Below are 22,573 nucleotides of genomic sequence, written 5' to 3' on the forward strand. Positions count from 1 at the left end.
GAGCGCTCGCCGAGTAGTTTAAACACTCAAGCAAGCACTCCAATGAAACGGTTGATAAGGAATGGCTGGCTTGGCAAGTTTTAGTAAATTGATTGGTAATGGAACACGCCCAGGTGTCAGGTATGTTCGAATTCGTCCGTGGACGTTAAACATCCCATGGTGTCTTTCACAAAGAGTTGGTGTCTTTCACAAATCAACTTGATTGACAGAAAATCATGGTTATGTTCACTGCTACTCTGGCTTGGAAGGGTTGAAGCAAAACAATGAATGCATATGCTAAAAAAATGTTTAACCCTCAATATGAGGTGTGATTGGACAGTGTAAACCTCAATCCCCGTCTGCAATAAACACTAAATGTTGGACAAGATGTTTTAAAACAGAAATGAAGCCATACGAGGAGACATGTGGAGACAGAGAGATGTGTTTATTTCCGTGTCGTGCTGTTTGGGGGCAAAACACCTGCCACGGCTGCTGTCAATGTTGGCACGCCTCGTTTAAAGAAAATCTACTCCTGACGATGTTATGACATGCCTGCTCTGTTTATGTTTCATTTATTTTTCGTACAGAGCAAAAAAATGTTATTGTTGCTAAGGGACGGTATTCCAAGCAATCTCAAGGTAACACGACGCAAACATGAGCAGGAACAAAGCAAAGACAAGTGACGACAGGGTGTAGATTGTGGGTAAACTTCCAAAATGTAACAACCCCCTAAGGGGGAGTGTGGCCACACTCACGCAGAGTGCTGAGTTGTGGATTTGTACAAAAGCTTATTTGGCTTTGGTTTTCAAACCATCAGGTGCACACGACGAGTACGCACGAGCACTTCCGCGAGAGTAAATGGCTTGGAAATGAAAAAGCTGTTCTTTGTAAAAGAGACACGTAACAAAAGGGGCAACTGCATCAAGAATATTTGTTTACAAAACGTGCCATCAACCAGGCACCTTGGAACCAGCCACAGCCACCGTGCGCAACCAGGGCCAACGCAACAGCCGGACGACCGTGCACCCGCACAAGAACCACATTAGATGCACTGACCGTGGCAGACGGTACGTATAAACCTCATTCGCATTGTGTGGTGCCAGCATGACCTAAATGTATTAAATAAATGTTCCAAACATGATTCTGCACCACAACGTCCCTGGATTGTCTGGCCTCGCCATCAGGAAAGGGATTTATTCGAGTTTCTGCCCCGAAGAGATTAGTGCGTTGTTGTGTTGGAGCAAATAAGCTGGGACTTCAATTTCAACTGGACAGCAGATGAGTAGACAGACGAGGTGTTAAAAGACCACATGAACCACTGGACCTCCATCTTATTACCTTGAGCTTTGTCCATTTGCATATCAATTCCCTGTTGAATTATAATAACCATTCTGCCCCCTGTGTTTCAGAGGTAGTCTTATTAACAGCAGGCAGGAACACGTAGCCGACCATCAGCCAAGCAGGAAGGGCATGCTGCAGCTGAAATGCATGAGATGCATCCTGTGGGTACCATTTTCCAATGTACCACTTGACACAAATGTCTCTTTTGCAGCTTTTCAGCAAAGTGGAATGGTGGAGATGATTGCCTGGGGTGCCATTATCGAATGTACCCGTTGAGAGAATATCTCGTTTTCAGCTTTTCAACAAAGTCCACAGATGGGCTCAAAGCTTCACTCACCGAGATAGACTCTTTGCCAAAAAAGGCAGTGGTGAATCTGGATGAATGGCAGACATTATTCAAGCCATGGTCTTTTACCGCATGCGGCAAAGTATGTCTGATATTGGACCTTCAGAACCATCACTCCAGGGTCACCGTGATGGTTTCCTCCACTGTAGTCAGAAACAGCAAAGTTGAGGATTGAAGGAAAAATATTCTTCAAGTTCGTGGCAACAGTCTCGACCTACAAAGGAGAAATCATCATTTATTTCGTTCTCAAATATCTTGATTAATTTTTGAAAGATATCAACATAAGGTACAGTAAGTTGAAGGTAGAGTTGTGTGTGTGTGTGTATATTCTCCAAATACTATATTCTCCAAACCCTTCTCCAAACGGGTTGGCATGTATATTGTTCGCCATTTGAGATGAGTGTAGATGTTTGTGGGAGGCTCCTCCTGCTGTAAGAATATTAAAGATTGAAGGAGACAGACTAACAAGAAGAAGATGAAGGAAGATGTGTGAGGAAGTGGTTCAGGTAGTGGTGAAAGACTCCATTTTGGATTCGCTGGGGGTTTAAGGAGGCAGGTTGAGCAGTGTATATTGTGAGGCTGGTTGTTTGGTGTTTCTTGGCCCAACATTTGTTTCTGGTATTGTAGATTCTGGGAGTGAAAGATGGATGAAAATGTATATATGGTGTTGTCTGTGCAGCTGGAGATGGGGTTTTGCAATGTGTGTGTGTGTGTGTGTGTGTGTGTGTGTGTGTGTGTGTGTGTGTGTGTGTGTGTGTGTGTGTGTGTGTGTGTGTGTGTGTGTGTGTGTGTGTGTGTGTGTGTGTGTGTGTGTGTGTGTGTGTGTGTGTGTTCCGGCCATACATTTTTACCATTTGAGGTTTTGTCATCTAATTTTCAACAAAGCTTTATTATGAGAATATGAAGAAGGCAAATTAATAATTTAATTTAATTTAATAAAGGAAGGTCAAAGGTCAGCATCACATAAAATCGTCACTTTTCATCTAATTGACCTGAAATTTAAAGAATTTGCATATTGGGTCACCAAAATTCGTTCACCAATCAAAAGCTAGAAGTCGATTGTTTTTTTAGACCAAAAAGTCAACGTTGCATAAAATCGCCAATTTTCATTTGATCGACTTGAAATTTGAACAAAATTTGCATATTGCATTATTGGTTAACCAAAAATCAGAACGATCGATTTTGCCGTTTTGACATGTCAATGGTTTCCACAACAGGCTTGTTTATTTATCACTGAGTTTCAGTGTCTGTCCAGACAACAAATACAACATGCATTTTCAGGCCATTTTCCCGACTAGAGCGGGGGTTAGCCTTGTGGTCCCCATGACAATCTTCTCCATTTTGCCCTATTTTCTGCATCTCTCCTTGTTAACCCCCTTGCCCGCATTTCTTCTTCCACCATCTTTAGCCAAGTCTTTCTCGGTCTTCCCCGTCCTCTACTTCCTTCTACATTCATTTCCATCACTCTTCTCAACCAGTCACTTTCATCATTCCTCAACACATGACCAAACAATCTCAACCTGTTTTTCTATGGTCCAGGCCATAACTTTTTACCATTTGAGCTTTCATCATCAAAACTTTTAAAAACCTTTACTATGAAAATACAGTATGGAGAACACCAATAAATAAAATATACAAATATAGACGGACGCAGACGGGCTTTGCATTTTGGGATGCTTTCAAGTTTTTGTTGTATTTATTTTGTTTGTCTGTTTTGTGTTCTCGGTGGCCGAAAGTGGCGGTATATATGCACGAACATACATGTAGTTGCTGCGTGTGGATGCATGTATGCTTCTGCTGGCCCACCTCGACGGACCTTATTGAGGTTGAAAATCCAAAAGGGGATGATTCTTGGGACTTAGGACTTTCTTAGTACATCAGTGAAGCACGTGTGTGTGTGTGGTGTGTGTGTGTGTGTGTGTGTGTGTGTGTGTGTGTGTTCAGTTGTGGTGATAACAGTAATATAATAAATTGAGTAATAAAAATAGATATTCTGCTTTCCGATCAAATGCATTCACAGAGTTAATGTGTTTAACCTTTGTGAAATTATTTTCTCAATAATTTTTCCCTTCATTCATACCTGAGCATTTTCCAACGGTCCTTGTCCATGTGATTGTCTGGTCCTTCATTCTCATAGGAGGTGAAGTACAGGGCTAAGGAAGAAATTACAATCATGGCAGTGAGTGTTGGGGTCCTTGTCCCAGCTTCCATGCACATCTTCCAGGGGCAGACTCCATGACATACATACATATATATATATATATATATATATAAATATATACACACACACACACACACACACACACACACACACACACACACACACACACACGGCCAAAAATATTGACACCCTTGCACTTTTTTTTCAAATAACTCACATTTATAAAAAATAAGTTGAATTTGACAAAAGTATTTGGTCTCCACAATTCTCTATTTCACTGTTAATATTACAAAACCTTTGTTTTTGATTCAGAACATAATACTGTATATCCTTTTAAGTCATTAAATAAAAAGAAATGGCATTGACAAAATTATTGACACCCGAGACTTAATATTTGGTGGCACAGACATTGGACAAAATAACTACAGTCAAGCGCTTCCTATAGCCATGAATGACCTTCCTACACCTCTCTACTGGCAGGTTGGCCCACCTTTCTTGTGCAAACTGCTCCAGTTCTCCCAGATATGAAGGGTGCCTTCTCCCAACTGCTGTTTTCAGGTCTCCCCATCGGTGTTCAATGGGATTTAGATCTGGACTCATTGCTGGCCACTTCAGAACAGTCCAGCGTTTTGTCTTGAATCATTCCTGGGTGCTTTTTGAAGTGTGTTTGGGGTCATTGTCCTGCTGCAAGACCCATGACCTTCAACAGAGACCCAGCTTTCTGACATTGGGTTGAACATTGCGCTCCAAAATGCCTTGGTAATCTCCTGATTTCATGATGCCATGCACACATTCAAGGCACTTAGTGCCAGAGGCAGCAAAGCAACCCTAAAACAAAACTGAACCTCCTCCATGTTTGACTGTAGAGAAGGTGTTCTTTTCTTTGAAGGCTTCATTTTGTTTTCTGTAAACATAGAGATGATGTGCTTTACCAAAAAAGTTCTAATTTGGTCTCATCTGTCGACGGGACATTTTCCCAGAAGGATTTTGGCTTGTTCAGGAGTGTTTTGGCAAACTCCAGTCGGGCTTTCTCAGCAGTGGGATCCTCCTGGGTCTCCTTCCAGAGAATCCCCTTTCATTGAGTTAGTGACAGATGGTGTGAGTTGAAACTGTCAAACCTTGTGTCTGAAGATCAGCTTAAATCTGTTTGGCAGTTGATTGAGGTGCTTTCTCCACAATTAGAACAATCCTTCGCTGCAATCTTCGATGTTTTCTCTTGTGGCCACGTCCAGGGAGGTTGGCTACAGTGCCATGGGCCTTAAACTTCCTGATAACATTGCGTACGGTGGACACAGGAACATCAAGGTCTCTGGAGATGGATTTGTAGCCTTGAGATTGTCTATGCTTGGCTACAATCTTGTGTCTGACCTCCTCCGACAATTCCCTGGGTTTGCTTTCTTTTCTCCAGGCTCATTGCGGTACACACAGTGACACAAAACAGAATGACTCATTTCTCCATTCAAACTGATTGAATGAGTGATTTTTACAATGCAGACACCTGCATCTCACCACAAGTGAGTTCAATTCCAAAGTAAAGGAGAATTACCTGCTTGAAATTTAATTATTGCTCACAACTTTCCAAGTTGGGAAACCACATTTAACCATCAAGGGAAAACCACATTTCCAAGCTGGCCTCCAAAGCCAGTCACCGACTGGGCATCCTCCGTCGTGCAAAGTCCTTTCTGGGCACTTCTGAGCTCCTCACCACATACAAAGCTTTCATCCGCAGATTAATGGAATACTGCTCTCCCCTCTGGGATGGTGCTCCTGCCTCCCACCTAGTTCGGCTTCACGTGGTTGAAACCAAAGCTTTCAGAATCATTGGAATCTCTCACGATGAAGCCGATTCTGAGGGCCTTTCTCTCTCTCACCGCAGGCAGGTAGGTGGTCTTTCTGTCTTCTACCGGCTCCTCTCCGGCCTTGCTCCCCCTGCTCTGTCTGTGCTCTGTCCCCCAAATATTTCTGCAGGACGCACAAGATCTGCCAGAAAACCTCTTCTGGTGAAACGGCCAAAATCAAGACTCTATTCACCTTCACTCCTTCATTCGTCTTTTCTCCCGCCTTTGGAACAAACTCCCATACTCTCTTCAATTCCTCTCCTCCCTCCAGGTCTTTAAAACAACTGTTCACCACCATCATCTAATCTCCCCCCATCCAAAACTTGATCTTTTCTACCCCCGTTAATACACCCCAAATCCGCCGCTTTCAATCCCCAACTTCTATCCTGAAATTCCTAGAAGTGTTCGTTTGCTTTATACCATGTACCCCTCCCTCCTCCCCCAGCCTCCTCCCCCAATCTACCAACGTCCCTGTTCTCTTCTGTTGTTGTGCTTGTGTGCTCCCCTCTCTCCCCCTCTTGTCTCCCGCTCCCTTCATTGTATGTTTTATGTGTCTGTGCATGTTTTCATGTTCATTGTGTTAGCTCTTCCACGAGCCTCGATTCTGTATATTCTAAAAGGTGCCATTAATATTGTCCGGGCCATTTTGGGATTTCTGTGTGGAATAAGCTAAGATTTCGTAATTTTTAAGATACTTTTGTTTCGTTCCACTGCAAACCAAAGAAATACATATGTGGATACCAAGAGATTTTTTTTAATTTCAACAATTTTCTGGAAGAAATGGTGCTTTATTTGAAAAAAGTGCAAGGGTACCAATATTTTTGGCCACAACTGTATAAAGATATATATATATATATCCATAAAACTCTTGCAAATCATACTCACATGCAAGGTATTCGGTTACTCCTCACAGAAAGATATATATAATAAGCGCTGTTACACAAAAGTGCCAACGGGAGGTACTGCATCATGGAGCATGTGGTGCTTCTGAGATGTAATTAAGCTGGTGAGGCCGTTCTACTCACTTGTGGATACATGAAAGACCCAATGGTATGTTGTGCTCGGGTTTGATTTTGGGTCAACACCAGGGCCAAAACAACCTTCCCTATACAACATTAAAGTAAATATAATTAAGTATAAACTACCTTCCTGGTGTCTCGCAGGCAAGATAAGGCAGCATCGATGTGTACACCGTCCCTCAGATGGACGTTAAACTGGGCGTCCTGTGTGCCAGAATTAGTTGGTAGACATTAAAGATTCCGTGGTGTCCTTCGCGAAGAATAGATTGAAGGAGCTCGGGCTCCCACGTCGATCGGAAGAATGGACGCGACAAAAAGCTGGAATTCGTCCAAGTTGCTTTATTCAAACAAAACACTCAGGTACTCTCAAAAGCCCGTTTATCGGGCAGCAATATATATACACACATTATCCCGGAGCGTTTGCCCAGGAAAGGCGAGAGGGGGCGTGGCCGAGCGTCCTGGCTGCGGCCTGGCAAGTTGAGGGCGAGACTGCCCGGGCGTCCTGGACGAGCCCGGCATGGTGATTGCTCCGTGTCCTTGATAGGTGCAAGGCGATTGTGAAAACCCAGCGGTAGCCGCTACACACGTCCCCCCAGAATCGACTTGCACCGGCAGGGTCAATTTGAGGGGGGTCCTGATGACCCGGCCGAAGCGACCCCTGGCGGGTCGTGGGGGGGGGGGGGGAGGTCCGGTGTGGTGGTGGGCGGTCGAGTGGGGGGCACCGTAGACGGGGGGCGGCCTCGCCGCGGCGGAAGGGCCACCCGTGGTGGTTGGTCGACGTCCACGTGCGCCGGCTTGAGGCGGTCCACCGCAATCCGGTCCGACCTGCCGCCGATGTCAATGACGAACGACTTGTAATCCCGTCGCAGGACCCGGAAGGGCCCGTCGTACGGCGGCCGGAGTGGCCCCCGATGTGCGCCGTGACGCACAAAAACATACTCCGCTGTGCGAAGTGCTGGGGGGACGTAGGACTGGGGGTCACCGTGGTGGGATGTTGGCACGGGGGCAAACCGTCGGGCGGCCTCCTGGAGGTCCGAGCGCTGGTGAGCTGTGGACCAGGGACTGGTAGCGTCGGGCACGAATTCGCCCGGGACGCGTAGCGCCTGGCCGTAGACAAGCTCGGCGGTGTATGCCTGGAGGTCCTCCTTGGGGGCCGTGCGGAGGCCCAAAAGGACCCACGGCAGCCGGTCGGCCCAACCGCCGTCTTGAAGGCCGGCCATGAGCGCGGCCTTCATGGAGCGGTGGAATCGCTCGCACAACCCGTTTGCTTGGGGGTGGTAGGCCGTAGTACGGTGGAGCTTGACCCCCAGGTTGCGGGCGACCGCGCCCCACAGCTCGGAGGTGAACTGTGGTCCGTGGTCTGACGAGATGTCCACCGGTGCGCCGAAGTGGGCGACCCAGGTGGCGATGAAAGCCTGCGCCACGTCGGCAGTGGCGGTGGAGACGAGGGGAACGGCCTCCGGCCACCTGGTGGTCCTGTCCACCATGGTGAGCAGGTGTGTGAACCCCCGTGACGGGGGGAGGGGGCCCACCAGATCCACGTTGACGTGGTCGAAACGTCGTTCGGGCACGGTGAAAGGTGCCAGCGGGGCCTGGGTGTGTCGGTGGACCTTGGCCCGTTGGCAGGCTGTGCAGGTGCTGGTCCAATCGCGGACGTCCCGACGAAGGCCGTGCCAGACGAATCGCGCCGACACCAGCTTCTGGGAAGCTTTCCGGCCCGGGTGGGAAAGGCCGTGGAGGGAGGCAAAGATGCGGCGTTGCCAGGTGACGGGCACGATGGGGCGAGGCTGGCCTTGGGAGACGTCACAGAGCAGGACAGTGTCCGCGAAGGGGATGTCGGCCAGGCGGAGGCCCGTGTCCGCCGCCCGGAGGGCTTGCACCGTGGTGTCGGTGGTTTGGTCCGCCGCCATAAGCGCGAAGTCCACGCCCAGGTGGACCGCGTTCGCGCTGGCCCGGGAAAGACAGTCGGCCATGGCGTTGTTTTTGCCGGCGATGTGCCGGATGTCCGTGGTAAACTCCGACACGGCGGAGAGGTAGCGCTGTTGGCAGGCCGACCACGGCTCCGTGACCTTGGCCATTGCGTAAACCAACGGCTTGTGGTCGACGAACGCCGTGAAAGGTCGGCCCTCCAGGAGGTGGCGGAAATGGCGGACGGCCGGTGTAGACCGAGGAGCTCACGGTCAAACGTGCTGTATTTGAGCTCGTTCGGCCGGAGCTGCCGGCTGAAAAAAGCGAGTGGCTGCCAAACCCCGTTCACCCATTGCTCATGTACGGCGCCCACCGCGTAGTCGGAGGCATCCGTGGTGAGGGCGATGGGAGCGTTGAGCACCGGGTGAGCAAGCAGTGTTGCGTCGGCGAGGGCCCGCTTTGAGCTTTGGAAGGCCGCGTCCATTGCTGTGGACCAGGCGATGTCGTGCTTGGCCAGCTTGCCCCGGAGGGCTTCGTAGAGGGGCCGCATGAGTTGAGCAGCGCGGGGCACGAAGCGGTGATAAAAATTCACCATTCCCAGGAATTCCTGCAGGGCCTTTATGGTGCGGGGACGCGGGAACGTGGTGATGGCCTTGACTTTGGTTGGCAGCGGCACGGCCCCGTTCTTGGTGATGTGGTGGCCCAAAAAATCAACGGCCGTCGTGCCGAAGTGGCATTTGGCCGGGTTGACGATGAGGCCGTGCTCGCTGAGGCGCCCGAACAGTGTTCGGAAGTGGAGGAGGTGCTCGGCCCGGGACGTGCTGGCGACGAGGATGTCGTCCAGGTAAACGAAAAGGAACGGCAGGTCACGCAGCACGCCGTCCATCAAGCGCTGGAACGCCTGAGCCGCGTTCTTGAGGCCAAACGGCATCCGTAAGAATTCGAATAAGCCAAACGGCATGATGACTGCCGTTTTAGGGACGTCGGCCGCCCTGACAGGTACCTGGTGATATCCCCGTATGAGATCAATTTTCGAAAAAATGACCCGTCCCGCCAGACGGGCGGAGAAGTCTTGGATGTGCGGGATCGGATACCTGTCGGGGGTGGTAGCATCGTTAAGGCGGCGGTAGTCGCCACATGGGCGCCAGCCGCCCCCTGGCTTTGGGACGATGTGTAGTGGCGAAGCCCACGTGCTATCGGAGCGCTGCACGATGCCGAAGTGTTCTAAAGCGTCGAACTCGGCTTTGGCCACGGCGAGCTTGGCTGGGTCGAGGCGGCGGGCTCTGGCATAGACCGGCGGGCCCGTGGTTGGTATGTGGTGCTCGATCCCATGCCGTACTGCGACGGCCGAAAACGTCGGCCGCGTGAGGGCCGGGAACTCCGTGAGCAGGCGAGCAAACTCGTTCACCGCCGGGAGGGCGCATGCCAGCTCGGTCGGAGCGGAGCTGATCAATGTGCATACCAGGGAGCTGAAGGTTTCGGCGTTGATTAAACGACGCCGTTGGACGTCCACCAGCAGTCCGTGTGCGCAAAGGAAGTCGGCGCCTAGCAGAGCCATGGGCACGTTTGCGGTTACAAACGTCCAAGCAAAGCGTTGGCCGCCGAAGCAGAGGGTGACGTTGCGCGGGCCAAAGGTGCGGATGGCCGATCACTTTGGCCGCAACCAAGGAGGGGCCGCAAACCGCGGACTGCCTGTCCTGGTCAGAGGCGGGTATGACGCTCAGTTGGGCGCCGGTGTCGCACAGGAAGCGCCGTCCGGACGCTTTATCCGTGATGAACAGTAAGTTGCCCGTGTGGCCGGCGCTCATGGCTGGTAATGAACGCCTGCCCGGCCGTTTCCCGGCCTGCCGAAGGTGCACGGGGGTCGGCATGTCCGGGCCTTCTGTCCGAACCTGGCATGATAGTAACACCACGCTTGGTCAGGTGGAGGCCCCGGTCATCGTGCTGGAGGTGGTCGGCTCGGTGTAGCGGCCGCCAATTGCGTCGGCAGTTCGGTCGTCGACAGTGCCGGGTGCTCGGGCGCCATGGGTGTTGCGTCGGACGGCGGTGGGCCCCAGGTCGCTGCTGCGATGCGCTGGCCTGCGGCGGAGATCTTGTCGGCTTCCCTGGCAAGGGCACCGGGATCCGTGATCGTCGTGCTTGCCAGGGCGAGGCGTACCGGGCTAGGCAGCTGATGGAGGAACAGCTCCCGGAACAGGAATGCCAGAGAGTGCTCGCCGAGCAGCGAAAGCGTGTAGTCTATTCGCTCGGAAGGGTGCGTGTCGCCGAGCTCGGGCAGGTCGAGCCAGCGCCGTGCGCGTTCCGCCGATGGGAGGGCGAAAGCGTCGAGGAGAAGCTTTTTAATCGCGCCGTATTTGTCAGCAGCTGGCGGGCTCTCGAGGAGGCTCAGGGCGCGGGCCGCTGTGGCTGAACCGAGCGCTGCTACCACATGGTGGAAGCGGGTGTCGTCGGCCGTGATGCCTCGCAGGGCGAACAGGGAGTCCGCCTGTGCGAACCAAACCGCCGCGTGAGCCTCCCAGAATGTAGGCAGTTTAAGGGCCACTGCCGTGTCCATGTCGGTAGGTCACCAATGAAGGAGCTCGGGCTCCCACGTCGATCGGAAGAATGGACGCGACAAAAAGCTGGAATTCATCCGAGTTGCTTTATTCAAACAAAACACTCAGGTACTCTCAAAAGCCCGTTTATCGGGCAGCAATATATATACACACATTATCCCGGAGCGTTTGCCCAGGAAAGGCGAGAGGGGGCGTGGCCGAGCGTCCTGGCTGCGGCCTGGCAAGTTGAGGGTAAGCCTGCCCGGGCATGCCCGGGCATCCCGACCGAGGCCTGGCAAGTTGAGCGCGGGCCTGCCCGGGCGTCCTGGACGAGCCCGGCATGGTGATCGCTCCGCGTCCTTGATAGGTGCAAGGCGATTGTGAAAACCCAGCGGTAGCCGCTACAAGATGCGCCTTCTGCAGCACCTGGGCCAGATTCCAAATTGCTGCTCTAACTTACAGGGCGCACTGCATCAGCAGCACGGCAGGGCCCCAAACAAATGATGCTACCTGCAGCCATGTGCTGCATATGAAAGAGGAAGAAGAATAAAGACATGTGGGAAGCAAAATTTGGGAAAGATACAAGGATGATGCGGTTAAATTGCTTTTTATGCCTCTGACGACATAGTCGACGGGTGCATTATATTGTTACGGTTTTTAGAACCTTCACTTTGTAAATTTTAGTAAATGTTCCCTTATAAATGATCTCCTGTAAATATCCCCATTATTTGGCTTTGCTAAAGATCGCACCCTAGTTAGTCCATGTACAACACGTAGGGCACCATAGGACCTCTCTGTAGTTATTTCATTATTATGTGTTTCAGTTAAGGATCTGTTCCCAATAGTTGAATCTGCGTTGCATTAATCAAATAAGATAGGCCCCTTCAATTTCCACAATCATCTCTCTCGCTCTTCAAAGTGCAGAGAGAGTGGTAGGGGAGCGTTCGCTGCCCCTTGTCTTGATTTGATTGCTTGCCCCAAGCCGCCATTGAACATGCGGTCTCAAGCCGAGGAAAAAGGGGGCGGGACACAAGAACAAGGTGTGGCACGTCAACTCACCATCAGAGGTGGAGCCAGCGTGCCCTTACCAGCCAACCAGGGCTGATTAGATACCATCACGGGCGTGGCTCTATGAAGCGCGCATTGATCTTGAAGCGCGTAATATAAACGCCAGCGCGAGCCTTTTTAGAGAGTCGACTTGGGTTGGAGACGGCGCTTGGTGGGGTCTGGCTGAGAGACGAAGCTGCGCAGAGCAGAGCTCTTTGACGAACTGCTTCGGAAATCCCCTACCGCATGAAAATATACATGCAGCTGCCGCCTGGTTTCGCCTAAAGCCCGGAGCGTGGACAGGAGCAGACCTCGACGCTGTGCATCGGCCCGGACCTTCCTGACCTGCCATCGGCTTGGACCTTCTCCTCCTTCCAGCCATTCCTTCCTGCCATTCCCTATTCGTGTGAGTCTGTTTGTTTTGTCTGGGGTATAATATAAGACTGTTTTAAGGCTGCCCTGTGTCCTGCTTCTTCTTCTTCTTCTCCTTCTGTATATTCTTTGCCTTTCGTTTCCTCTTCATTTCGTGTAAATAATTAATAAATACCTGCTATTCCTTTACTTTGGTTTCTTCTTCCCCCGATCGCTTTTGTCCTGTCTCCAATTGAGTACATGTGGTGCGATTTTGGCCAACCGCTATAATCGGGTTAGTCTATTTGCGAACGGCTCGGATCGTGGATTGCTAAACCGCTCGGCAATTACCATCACATCCGCGGTTCGAGCAGGGACTCATTTCCCTGCTTTGCGGAGAGATTGGTAAAGGTATTTGGGAAATCCTTGACCAATCACCCTGGCCAATCTCATCCCGCAAAGGAGCGAGATAGTTCCAGGACTCGGACGGCCAGCTTAAAAGACGAGGGGATTAAACCCCCCTCGGTAAGAGGATTGCCGAAACCGAGATCCGTAACAATTGGTGTCGAGGAGTTGGGATCTGGACCCGAACCAAATTTTTAACATCTAAAAAAATTGGTCAAAAATTTACGAGCGACCGAAATTTTATTAAAACATCTAAATTTTAAAATCGTGCCATGGATGGTCAAGGCGATCGGGTGCCGGTAGGGGAGAATAAGGAGGTAGAGTCGACCCAGGACCCCAGGGAGGAGATGGGAGAGATAGAGGAGGGGGTTGAAGAAGGTGCGGTAGCAGGGGTTGCAGGCGCACAAGATGGCGGCGCCTCGCACGTGGTCGCAGGGGCACAAGATGGTGGCGCCTCGCACGAGGTTGCGGGAGCACAAAATGGCACCTCGCACATGACCGCGGCAGCCGAGCCCGCGGAACCAGTGAATCTGGACCTCTTTATGATGCAAATAAGGGCCCTTATGGTCAAGACGAGTGAAGACATGAGGATAGAGGGGGACAAATCAAGGGCAGAAATGAGGGCCGATAATAAACAAATGAGAAATGAGATGGGAAACCAAATTGGGGGATTGAGAGACCGGTTGAGTAATTTGGAAGATAGAATGGGGGGGCGATTAGGAAGCCAAATTGGGGGCCTAGAAGTCAAATTTGGGGGATTAGACAGTAAATTTGGGGGGCTAGAAGGCAAATTGGGGGGCATAATTGGCCAAGCCAAAGAAATTAATGAGGGGTTAGCGAGGGGGCAAGCCAGGTATGAGATAAAGCAGGTGGAGAGGGAGAGAGACCGCAGAGTGGGCGAGGAGATCGCGAGGGTGCACGACGAGGTAGCGCGGTTTGAGAAGTGTGGGGTGAGCGAGGGTGAGCAAAGCGAAGTCACGTGGACAGGCATAGAAATCGCGACCCGGGGTATGGGGAAGCCGGCGACCGCTGAGGTAGAAGAGAAAATTTTAATAAAGCCAGCAGTCGTCGAAGAGAAAGAAATTAACGAATTAATTATAGTGGAAATTGGAATGGAAGAGACGCCGGACGTAGAAAAGCACTCGCGGCAGGGAGAGATGGAATATGTGCAGAGACCGTGCCCGCATCATGATGCCGTGCTTGTTAATCCTTATAAAGATTTGCAGGTGCGTGTGGAGCGAAGAAGAAAAACCCCGAAGGTGAGTCGGGCTGTGTATGGTGCTAAGAGGTTTTGCGGGAAGGTGTTTAGCGCAAAAAGAATTTTCGAGTGCTTGGGATTCCAGCGTAACCCGGGCGCTCGTAAAAGGTCCGTGGTGCACTGTGTGAATGGCAATGGCGCGCGGGTGAGGAAAAGGTGTGTGAAGGTGAACGGCGCGCGTGTACGAATGGCGTCGGAGCACAAGTGTGTTACCAAGAGCGAGGGAGAGTGCACGACAGTATGGAAGTGAAACCGAGTGCGAGCGAGAATGCATGTCGGAGTGTAAGTGTGATGAGAGTGACGTGGAGAGTGAGATGGATGGAGAGAGTGTGCGAGAATGCACACCTGGGTTGGTTGTGGCGCGTGTGTGGGAGGGCACATCGGAGCGCGTGAGTGGGTGGATGCAAGCAAGAGTGCACCCCATGAGTGGTACGGAGTATGTACCAAGAGAGTGCACAAGACGGTGCGCGAGGAGGTGTGGTAAGGAAGTGTGCGAATGACGAGTGTGCGCCAAGGTGTGCGAGGAAGTGTGCGGTGGTCAGGTGCATAACGAAGTCTGTGAGCGAAATGAGTGTGCCTGGATGGTGTGTACGGAGAGAGAGTGCGGTGACGAAATGTGCGGAGTGTATGGAGACACCTGGATGTGTGAGGAGGAAAAGGAACACATGGTGTGAGCATGCAAGTGAAGCATCGACGTTGACCGGGGCAGCGGTTAGGCCGACGTATAGCCGACGTGAGCTCCCGGTCCGTGCCGGGCTTTGTGTATTGCGGGAACCGGCGGGGATCGGTGTCGCGTCGCTCCTGTTCGGAGCGTCGTGCACGATTCGGGCCGGGCCCCGCCCTGCACGGTCGCGTCCGCGCTTCGCTAGGCACAGCCACCGGCCCGGTTCGAGGGGAGGTAGGAGGGGTCGGAACGGCGCCCCCTTGTGGTGGCGGCGTTCCACCCGTTGCAAGGCTGGCCCACCGCGCATGGGAGCGAAAGGCCCAACGTAGGGATGGTGCTTTGAACCTTGGCCCAACCAAACCTCCTCCCCTGAACCGAATGCCGGATGGACTCAACCTGCAGGCAACAAACCACCCGCATTCATTGATCGGCTTTGCGAAGCCGAGCTTTGAAAATGTCATGACGCACCGAGGCTCAGAATAATGGACGATTAGGGGTAGCAGTAAAAACGATTGGCAGTAATGATTGGCAAATTTGATTGGCAAAAATTGGATGGGCAAAATTGATAATGGGAGACGCCCGATGTGGAGGGATGGCAACTCTGCCATCCCTCCCATCCATCCAGAGCACATGAGCATTAGTTTATGGGGTGGCTGTGCAAACTAGCCCAGGAGGGCAGGGTTAGGTTATTGTTAGGATTTAGAAAGATGACCATAGGTAACTGTAGAGTTAAGTAGCGACATGTACAGGTAGTGGGGGACGTAGAGAGGTTAGAATGGTTGTTAACGACGTGGTATGTGCAATAGTGTAAGGGATGACTGGGGATGCACTAAGTTAGAGGGGAAACCAGGTAGCCAGATGATGCAGTTGTGTTTGTAGTGAGAGTGATGAAATGAGGAATTGGTATGAAAGTGCACGGTAGTGCTGGTTATGAAATGAGGCAATGCTCGTGAACGATGTGTGTGTGTGTGAAAGTGAATGAGCAGAGCATTGTGGACATGTGAGTAATTGTGATTGTGCATTGTATTGAGCGAATGGTCCTGGAGGGAAGGAGGGTGCAAGTGCCACCAGGTGTGTGGGCACAGGTGTGCAAGCGAAGCACAGGTGTATGGAGAATGGTTGTGTGGAATAGCTAGTATGGAATAGATGGGGTCTGGAGTGAATGGAGCATGGAATAAATGGAGTATTAAATAGATGGAATGGAGTATGGAATGGATGGTGTGGAGTGAGTAGGGTGGAATACGTGGAGTGGAGTGGTTGGTGCGAAAGGAGTGGATGGGGAAGATGGACCCCTTCACGAATACCCGGGGAAGGTAGTTTAAAAGTAGGTAGAGGGAGTAGGTAAATTGTGGTTGGATATTGGCATCTGTGGTGCGAGTAGTTGCACAGAGTGTTGGATGGGTGCATTAGTGGAGTCAATTGGCTGGGCGTGTGGCCTGTTAGTGAGTGTGATTGGTTGAGCACTTCGCCACTGTTAGGATGTCGGCCAGGTGAGGCCGCAGGTAGGCTCTGGGAGCCAGTAGAGTTGTTCAATGGGGCCCGAGGATCCGGAGGACGGACCGGGGTAGCCCGACGCCAGAGAGGGCAGTAGTGGGGTGAGAGCGCCAGAGGGCCTTCCCCAGGTAGGTTAGGGTAAGGAGCAGGTAAGCTCGGAGACAACTACAGTGGCGGAGGTGTGCAGGTGAGCGGACCTGCTGGGAGCGCCACACGACCCAGCCCGGAAATTGTGCGGAGGCACAGGGTGAAGAATCGGGCGAGTGAGACCCCAAATTGGTGAGCACCACAGTTTGGTCAATGGGAGTTCGGTTCTTAGAACCACATAGTGTAAGATGGCCAATGGTTTTGCAGGGAAAGACCCCGGGTAGAGTAAGTGCGTAAAGTCATTTAGAAGGAAGTTAGGAGAAAATCTCTTCGCACCATCTACATCCACTCACCAAGGTGACAGGACTCCACACCACCTGTTTGTGCAAATGTCCGGCATGTAAGACGCATCATGATGTGGGGGTGACAGTGTGCTTGCTGTTCCATCTCTTCCTCCTTAGGAGGAATTGATGAGAGATAGGGCTTGATGGCAAATTTGGTTAGAGGGATTGTGGACGAATTTGGTATTAGGGGAGATATGGGGAAGACAGGACAATAGAGACGGAATTTGTAAATGTGTAGAATTTTGTGTAAATACGGGGTAAGGGCAAGGGTAGGGTAGGTGACAGGGGGGGGGTGATGTACAGTAGCGACGAGCTTTCTCCGCTCGCTCCCATGTGCACCTCACCTTGCATTACCTTGTTTTGATGTGTACCCTTGCGATCCTGCCCCGATGCTTGCATTGTCCTTCCTTCCCCACTCACTGCTTGTTATTTTGGGTCCGGGGGGAGTGCGCAGGTAGCCGCAGTTGTGTGCCTGAACCGCCGCTGCACAGCCTGCCTGGACCGGTACACCACCTTATGGACCGCATGACTTGCGGCCTAGCACCACCATATGGACCACGGTTCTGTGGCTAAGCACCACACTTATGGACCCCACGTGTTGGGGCCTGTCCCCTTTGCTGGGACCGGCCATGATGGCCAGAGAAAAGCTTGCTTGCAGACCACGGTGAGGTGGCCCCTATGCCATACAGGTGGACCACCCTTAGTTGGCCCCTGTTGGCCATAAATTAAAAAATGGACGCGTTGTGTGCCTTTTTTATTATTACAAATAGGCAGCAAGCCACAAGAACGAAACATCAAGAAACATCGGGCCAGCAGAGCGGGAGAAACAAGACAAGGTCATAAGTTTGTTGATTATTGAAATGTGATGACATGTGTGAAATAAGCACTGGATGGTGCTTTTCGTGCTTTTGGTGCTTTGGTGAATTGTAATGCTCTTGTGCTCGGGGGTGCACTGCAATATCAATTGTGCATCCCCGGGCATGTGGGTATGGTGTATCGGTGCAGTGCAGTGCATGCTCCTTCCTCTTTCAAAACATATTTTTGTCTCCCAAAATGACAGGTCCTGGGTTCGCATTGTAAATACCAAATAGTGTCTTGTAAATGATGCTCCCCACCGTATATGTATAGTTTGAAGACCATTCCGCAATTCGGTTATCCTGTGGGCGTGAGGCTGTTAGGTAGGATGCAACGTAGCAGGCGGGATATACTTAGTTGTTTTAAAACTGTCGCACTCAAGGGTAAGGTTAATAGTAGAGGGTCACTACACCTGAGTGTCACATTAAGTAAAGTTATTTCGGGCCGGGACAGCCCTGGAGGAGAGACGGGTGCTGTGTTACGGTTTTTAGAACCTTCACGTTGTAAATTTTAGTAAATGTTCCCTTATAAATGATCCCCTGTAAATATCCCCATTATTTGGCTTTGTTAAAGATCGCACCCTAGTTAGTCCATGTACAACACGTAGGGCACCATAGGACCTCTCTGTAGTTATTTCATTATTATGTGTTTCAGTTAAGGATCTGTTCCCAATAGTTGAATCTGCGTTGCATTAATCAAATAAGATAGGCCCCTTCAATTTCCCCAATCATCTCTCCCGCTCTTCAAAGTGCAGAGAGGGCGGTAGGGCAGCGTTCGCTGCCCCTTGTCGTGATTCGATTGCTTGCCCCAAGCCGCCATTGAACATGCGGTCTCAAGCCGAGGAAAAAGGGGGCGAGACACAAGAACAGGGTGTGGCAAGTCAACTCACCATCAGAGGTGGAGCCAGCGAGCCCTTACCAGCCAACCAGGGCTGATGAAATACCATCACGGGCGTGGCTCTATGAAGCGCGCATTGATCTTGAAGCACGTAATATAAACGCCAGCGCGAGCCTTTTTAGAGAGTCGACTTGTGTTGGAGACGGCGCTTGGTGGGGTCTGGCTGAGAGACGAAGCTGCGCAGAGCTCTGACGAACTGCTTCGGAAAGCCCCTACCGCGTAAAAATATACGTGCAGCTGCCGCCGGGTTTCGCCTAAAGCCCGGAGCGTGGACGGGAGCGGACCTCGACGCTGTGCATCGGCCCGGACCTTCCTGCCCTGCCATCGGCTTGGACCTTCTCCTCCTTCCAGCCATTCCTTCCTGCCATTCCCTATTCGTGTGAGTCTGTTTGTTTTGTCTGGGTTATAATATGACTGTTTTAAGGCTGCCCTGTGTCCTGCTTCTTCTTCTTCTTCTGTATATTCTTTGCCTTTCGTTTCCTCTTCATTTCGTGTAAATAATTAATAAATACCTGTTATTCCTTTACTTTGGTTTCTTCTTCCCCCGATCGCTTTTGTCCTGTCTCCAATTGAGTACCTGTGGCGCAATTTTGGCCAACCGCTATAATCGGGTTAGTCTATTTGCTTACGGCTCGGATCGTGGATTGCTAAACCGCTCGGCAATTACCATCACATCCGCGGTTCGAGCAGGGACTCATTTCCCTGCTTTGCGGAGAGATTGGTGAAGGTATTTGGGAAATCCTTGACCAATCACCCTGGCCAATCTCATCCCGCAAAGGAGCGAGATAGTTCCAGGACTCGGACGGCCAGCTTAAAAGACGAGGGGATTAAACCCCCCTCGGTAAGGGGAGTGCCGAAACCGAGATCCGTAACAATATGTTTTCAGGTTGTCCGCCTGGCTGTCCGTCTGCGATAGGTTTTCGTTGCTGCGTTAACTTGAGAACGGCTAAAGGGATGACAGTCAAACTTAGTGCAGGTATGTATAATGAGGTAAAGATTAACTGATTAGATTTTGGGGTTACGAGGTCAAAGGTCAGAGGTCATGTTAGGTAAAAATCCTGTTACCGCAATAACTTGTGAACATGTGATGGGATTCTGACAAAATTTGGTGCACTTATGTAGAAGGATGTAAAGATGAACTGATTATATTTTGGAGTCAAGAGGTCAAAGGTCAAAGTCTGTAATAGGTCTACAACTTGAGAACGGCTGAAGTGGTCCAATTTAAACTTGGTACAGATATATATATATATATATATATATATATATATATATATATATATATATATATATATATATATATATATATATATAATATATACATAATGGGGTAAAGATTAACTGATTAGAATTTGGGGTCAAAAGGTCGAAGTCTGTAATAGGTCTACAACTTGTGAATGGCTGAAGTTATCTCATTCAAACTTGGTACAGGTATGTATAATGATGTAAAGATTAACTGATTCGATTTTGGGGTCAAGAGGTCAAAGGTCAGAGGTCATGTCAGGTGAAAATGTGATAACTTGAGAACAGCTGAATGGATTTAAATCAAACTTGGTACAAGTATTATAATGATGTAATAATGTGGGAGGAAGCATATCGGTCGACGTTGTGACGTCAAAGAGTGTTGTTCTTGTTACTCGATGCTTTTCAGTCATATATATTTTATAGGGTTGTGGTTCATAAATCTACCTTTTTGAGGGTCATGATTCATAAATATGGATAGTTTCCTGTCTAAGCTAATTATTTTTCCATACAAATGGTAGTTCCACTGTGAGTGGTTTTGCGAGGCACACTCGATCTGCATCATTGGCAAGTGATGCTCAATCAAGTCAATCCTTACACGCCACAGGGAAAACCTTTTCTTCCGGAGAAGTTCTAGAAATTAAAAAACAACAAAATTTGAATATCACCAATATCTATCGACTGAGCTTATACATTGCAGAAATTGTGCTGTAACGGGGTGTTTGTCCGAGACCTCTCCACTTGTGAGCTAACAGCCGAGTTTCGGAAGCCGCAACAAGGCAAATGATAAACATACCATCCTCTGATAAGACTTGTGTGCTGAGCAAATAGGAGATGACGCGGCGATCCCGTGGGAATGGACATTCCACATCTTTCCAGCTTACAAATTCGCCCACTTGCCGCGCGAGCTCCCAAAATTTCTGCAAACACAAAAGCCTGGCTGTAAATAATTAAATTAGTAAATGTCAATTGTTATAAATGGAAATAATAATAATAAAGTAAAATATGAATAAATACTTTTCCCGTCCATTTGTCTTATAGAATGTTTTGTGAAGGATAAGGTGGCTTTGTCTGATTTGCGTGTGCGTCCCCCAGCCACATCTGTCGGTGTCCTGTCAGTGTCCCTTGTTGTCCTACCTTTTTGTCGGTGCTCCACATACACCTGGGCCTCTCACTTCATGTGTGGTGGCAATGGCCTCCCGCCAACTGTCAAATACCTCTTCCATGAGGCATTGCCCATTTATGAAATAAATATGAGCATCCACATTTTATCTTGCAAGTCAAATGCACATCGATCAGGATTCAATTTGGTATCTCCTCTGGTGGCTCCATTATTAAATAATGGCTATGCTGCTGTAATGCTCTCGTAGATTAGAGTGGGAGTATTCATCTGAGTGCACGATGTCCCCACTGTTTTCTGAAAGGTGGAGAGGAGTTTTTAATCTACCAAAACAGGATCAAGCAGAGGAAATAGCCGGCTTAGAGTTCTCTCAAAAGGACAGTGTAATTACTCATCGACAGGCAATGCCCTGCCTGCTAACCACCAGAATGGCGGTTTATAGTTTGACTGGGAATCAAACCCAAAATAGAAAGGTGAGCCTCTACCTCTGGGCTAATCTTGTCAATCCTAGCAGATGGAATGAAGAATAACTACAGCAATACCAGACTTGGTGGTGTAATGGTGAGAGCCCTCGCTCTGACCGGGAGGTACAGGTACATATTATTTATGCAAAAGTACTTCAACCTCCACCCCTCCCTCCCTTTCCCCAATATCCCCCATGCATTACCTTCTTCCTTCTTCTTGGTTCCCAATTACCAATCTTTTCTCCCATGTACCACTCTTTCCATTCCTTTTCTGAATGTCGCTCCCCACCCCCTCCCTCTCCGGCTCCTTCCACTGCATCCCACATTTCCCTCATGCATAAGTAATGGCGTTTATGGAATTTTTAAGTCAACACAATATCACAATATGTTGGCATGGCATTAGTGTAGGGAGGTGGTGGGGGGTGCAACAGACAAAGTGTGAGATGTGCAAACAACGCGGACATTAAAATTCACCTCAAAATTCACGTGACCGTTGGCTAGGCGACTGGGGCAAACCTCGTTGAGGAAGTAAATGTCCTTCACAAAGAGGCTGAAGTATGGAATGACGATCTGCGAAGGAAGCAAGGAATCACGGCAGGTTGTCAAAGAGATGGCAAAGAAGGGACAAGAGGAAGGTGAAAGGTCAGTCAGAGGTGAGTGTATGTACACGGAAAGCAAACATCGCATGAGGGTCACCCCGGTGATCGACTGACGGAACAGGAGATCCCGGGGTGACCTGATGGACGGTGCGCTTTTCCGGGGTTACATTTGTGATGTAGGTCTCACGGAGCTCGTCCAATAAATCCATATGCTGCCACATCGGGAACTGGACTTCGCCATTAATCAGAAGGCAGATCAGGGATTTTAATCCCTTCGCCTTTCTGTTTTCACTGCATTGAAAACGGAGCAAATTGCCTGCAAACCGTGAACAGCAGAGATTTCTGCACGGATAATGGTGTGGATCTAATGGGCGAGCATCTAGCCACTCGCTTTGTGAGGAGCAAAAAGCATGCTGCATGTGTTGTTGCTGGTAATAGCCGGCGAAGCCGGTGTTGTGAATGAACGCGAACGTATTATATTGAAAACCAGATTATGCTGGATCCCTTGGCTTGAGAATTTTGAAGCTTTGATGCACCAAATCGCTCAATGGAGGCCGCCATCTTGCGGATGCGGAAGTATGCATAACAAATTGAAAAACGTTCAATAGGAGTTTGTTTCACCC

The 22,573-nt window shown here is 50.0% G+C and overlaps 1 protein-coding gene across 5 annotated transcripts in view; it reads right to left on the reverse strand.

Moving 5' to 3' along the window:
- Positions 1-403: 403 nt before the first annotated feature.
- Positions 404-22,573, reverse strand: part of RASGEF1B (RasGEF domain family member 1B) — an 89,757-nt gene continuing 67,587 nt past the window's right edge. For 4 of the 5 annotated variants that reach the window (XM_078783761.1, XM_068125276.2, XM_068125277.2 and 1 more), the window contains exons 11-14: positions 21,826-21,921; positions 20,564-20,687; positions 3,747-3,819; positions 404-1,880 (exon numbers count right to left, since the gene is read on the reverse strand). In XM_078783761.1, the coding sequence (XP_078639887.1) occupies positions 1,856-1,880; positions 3,747-3,819; positions 20,564-20,687; positions 21,826-21,921 (318 nt within the window). In that variant the 3' untranslated portion in view covers positions 404-1,855. The remainder of the gene's footprint in view (positions 1,881-3,746; positions 3,820-20,563; positions 20,688-21,825; positions 21,922-22,573) is intronic. The other variant, XM_068125278.2, reaches the window with a different exon arrangement.

This window comes from Myxine glutinosa, chromosome 8, assembly GCF_964187855.1.
Source record: "Myxine glutinosa chromosome 8, kmMyxGlut1.1, whole genome shotgun sequence".
NCBI lineage: Eukaryota > Metazoa > Chordata > Myxini > Myxiniformes > Myxinidae > Myxine > Myxine glutinosa.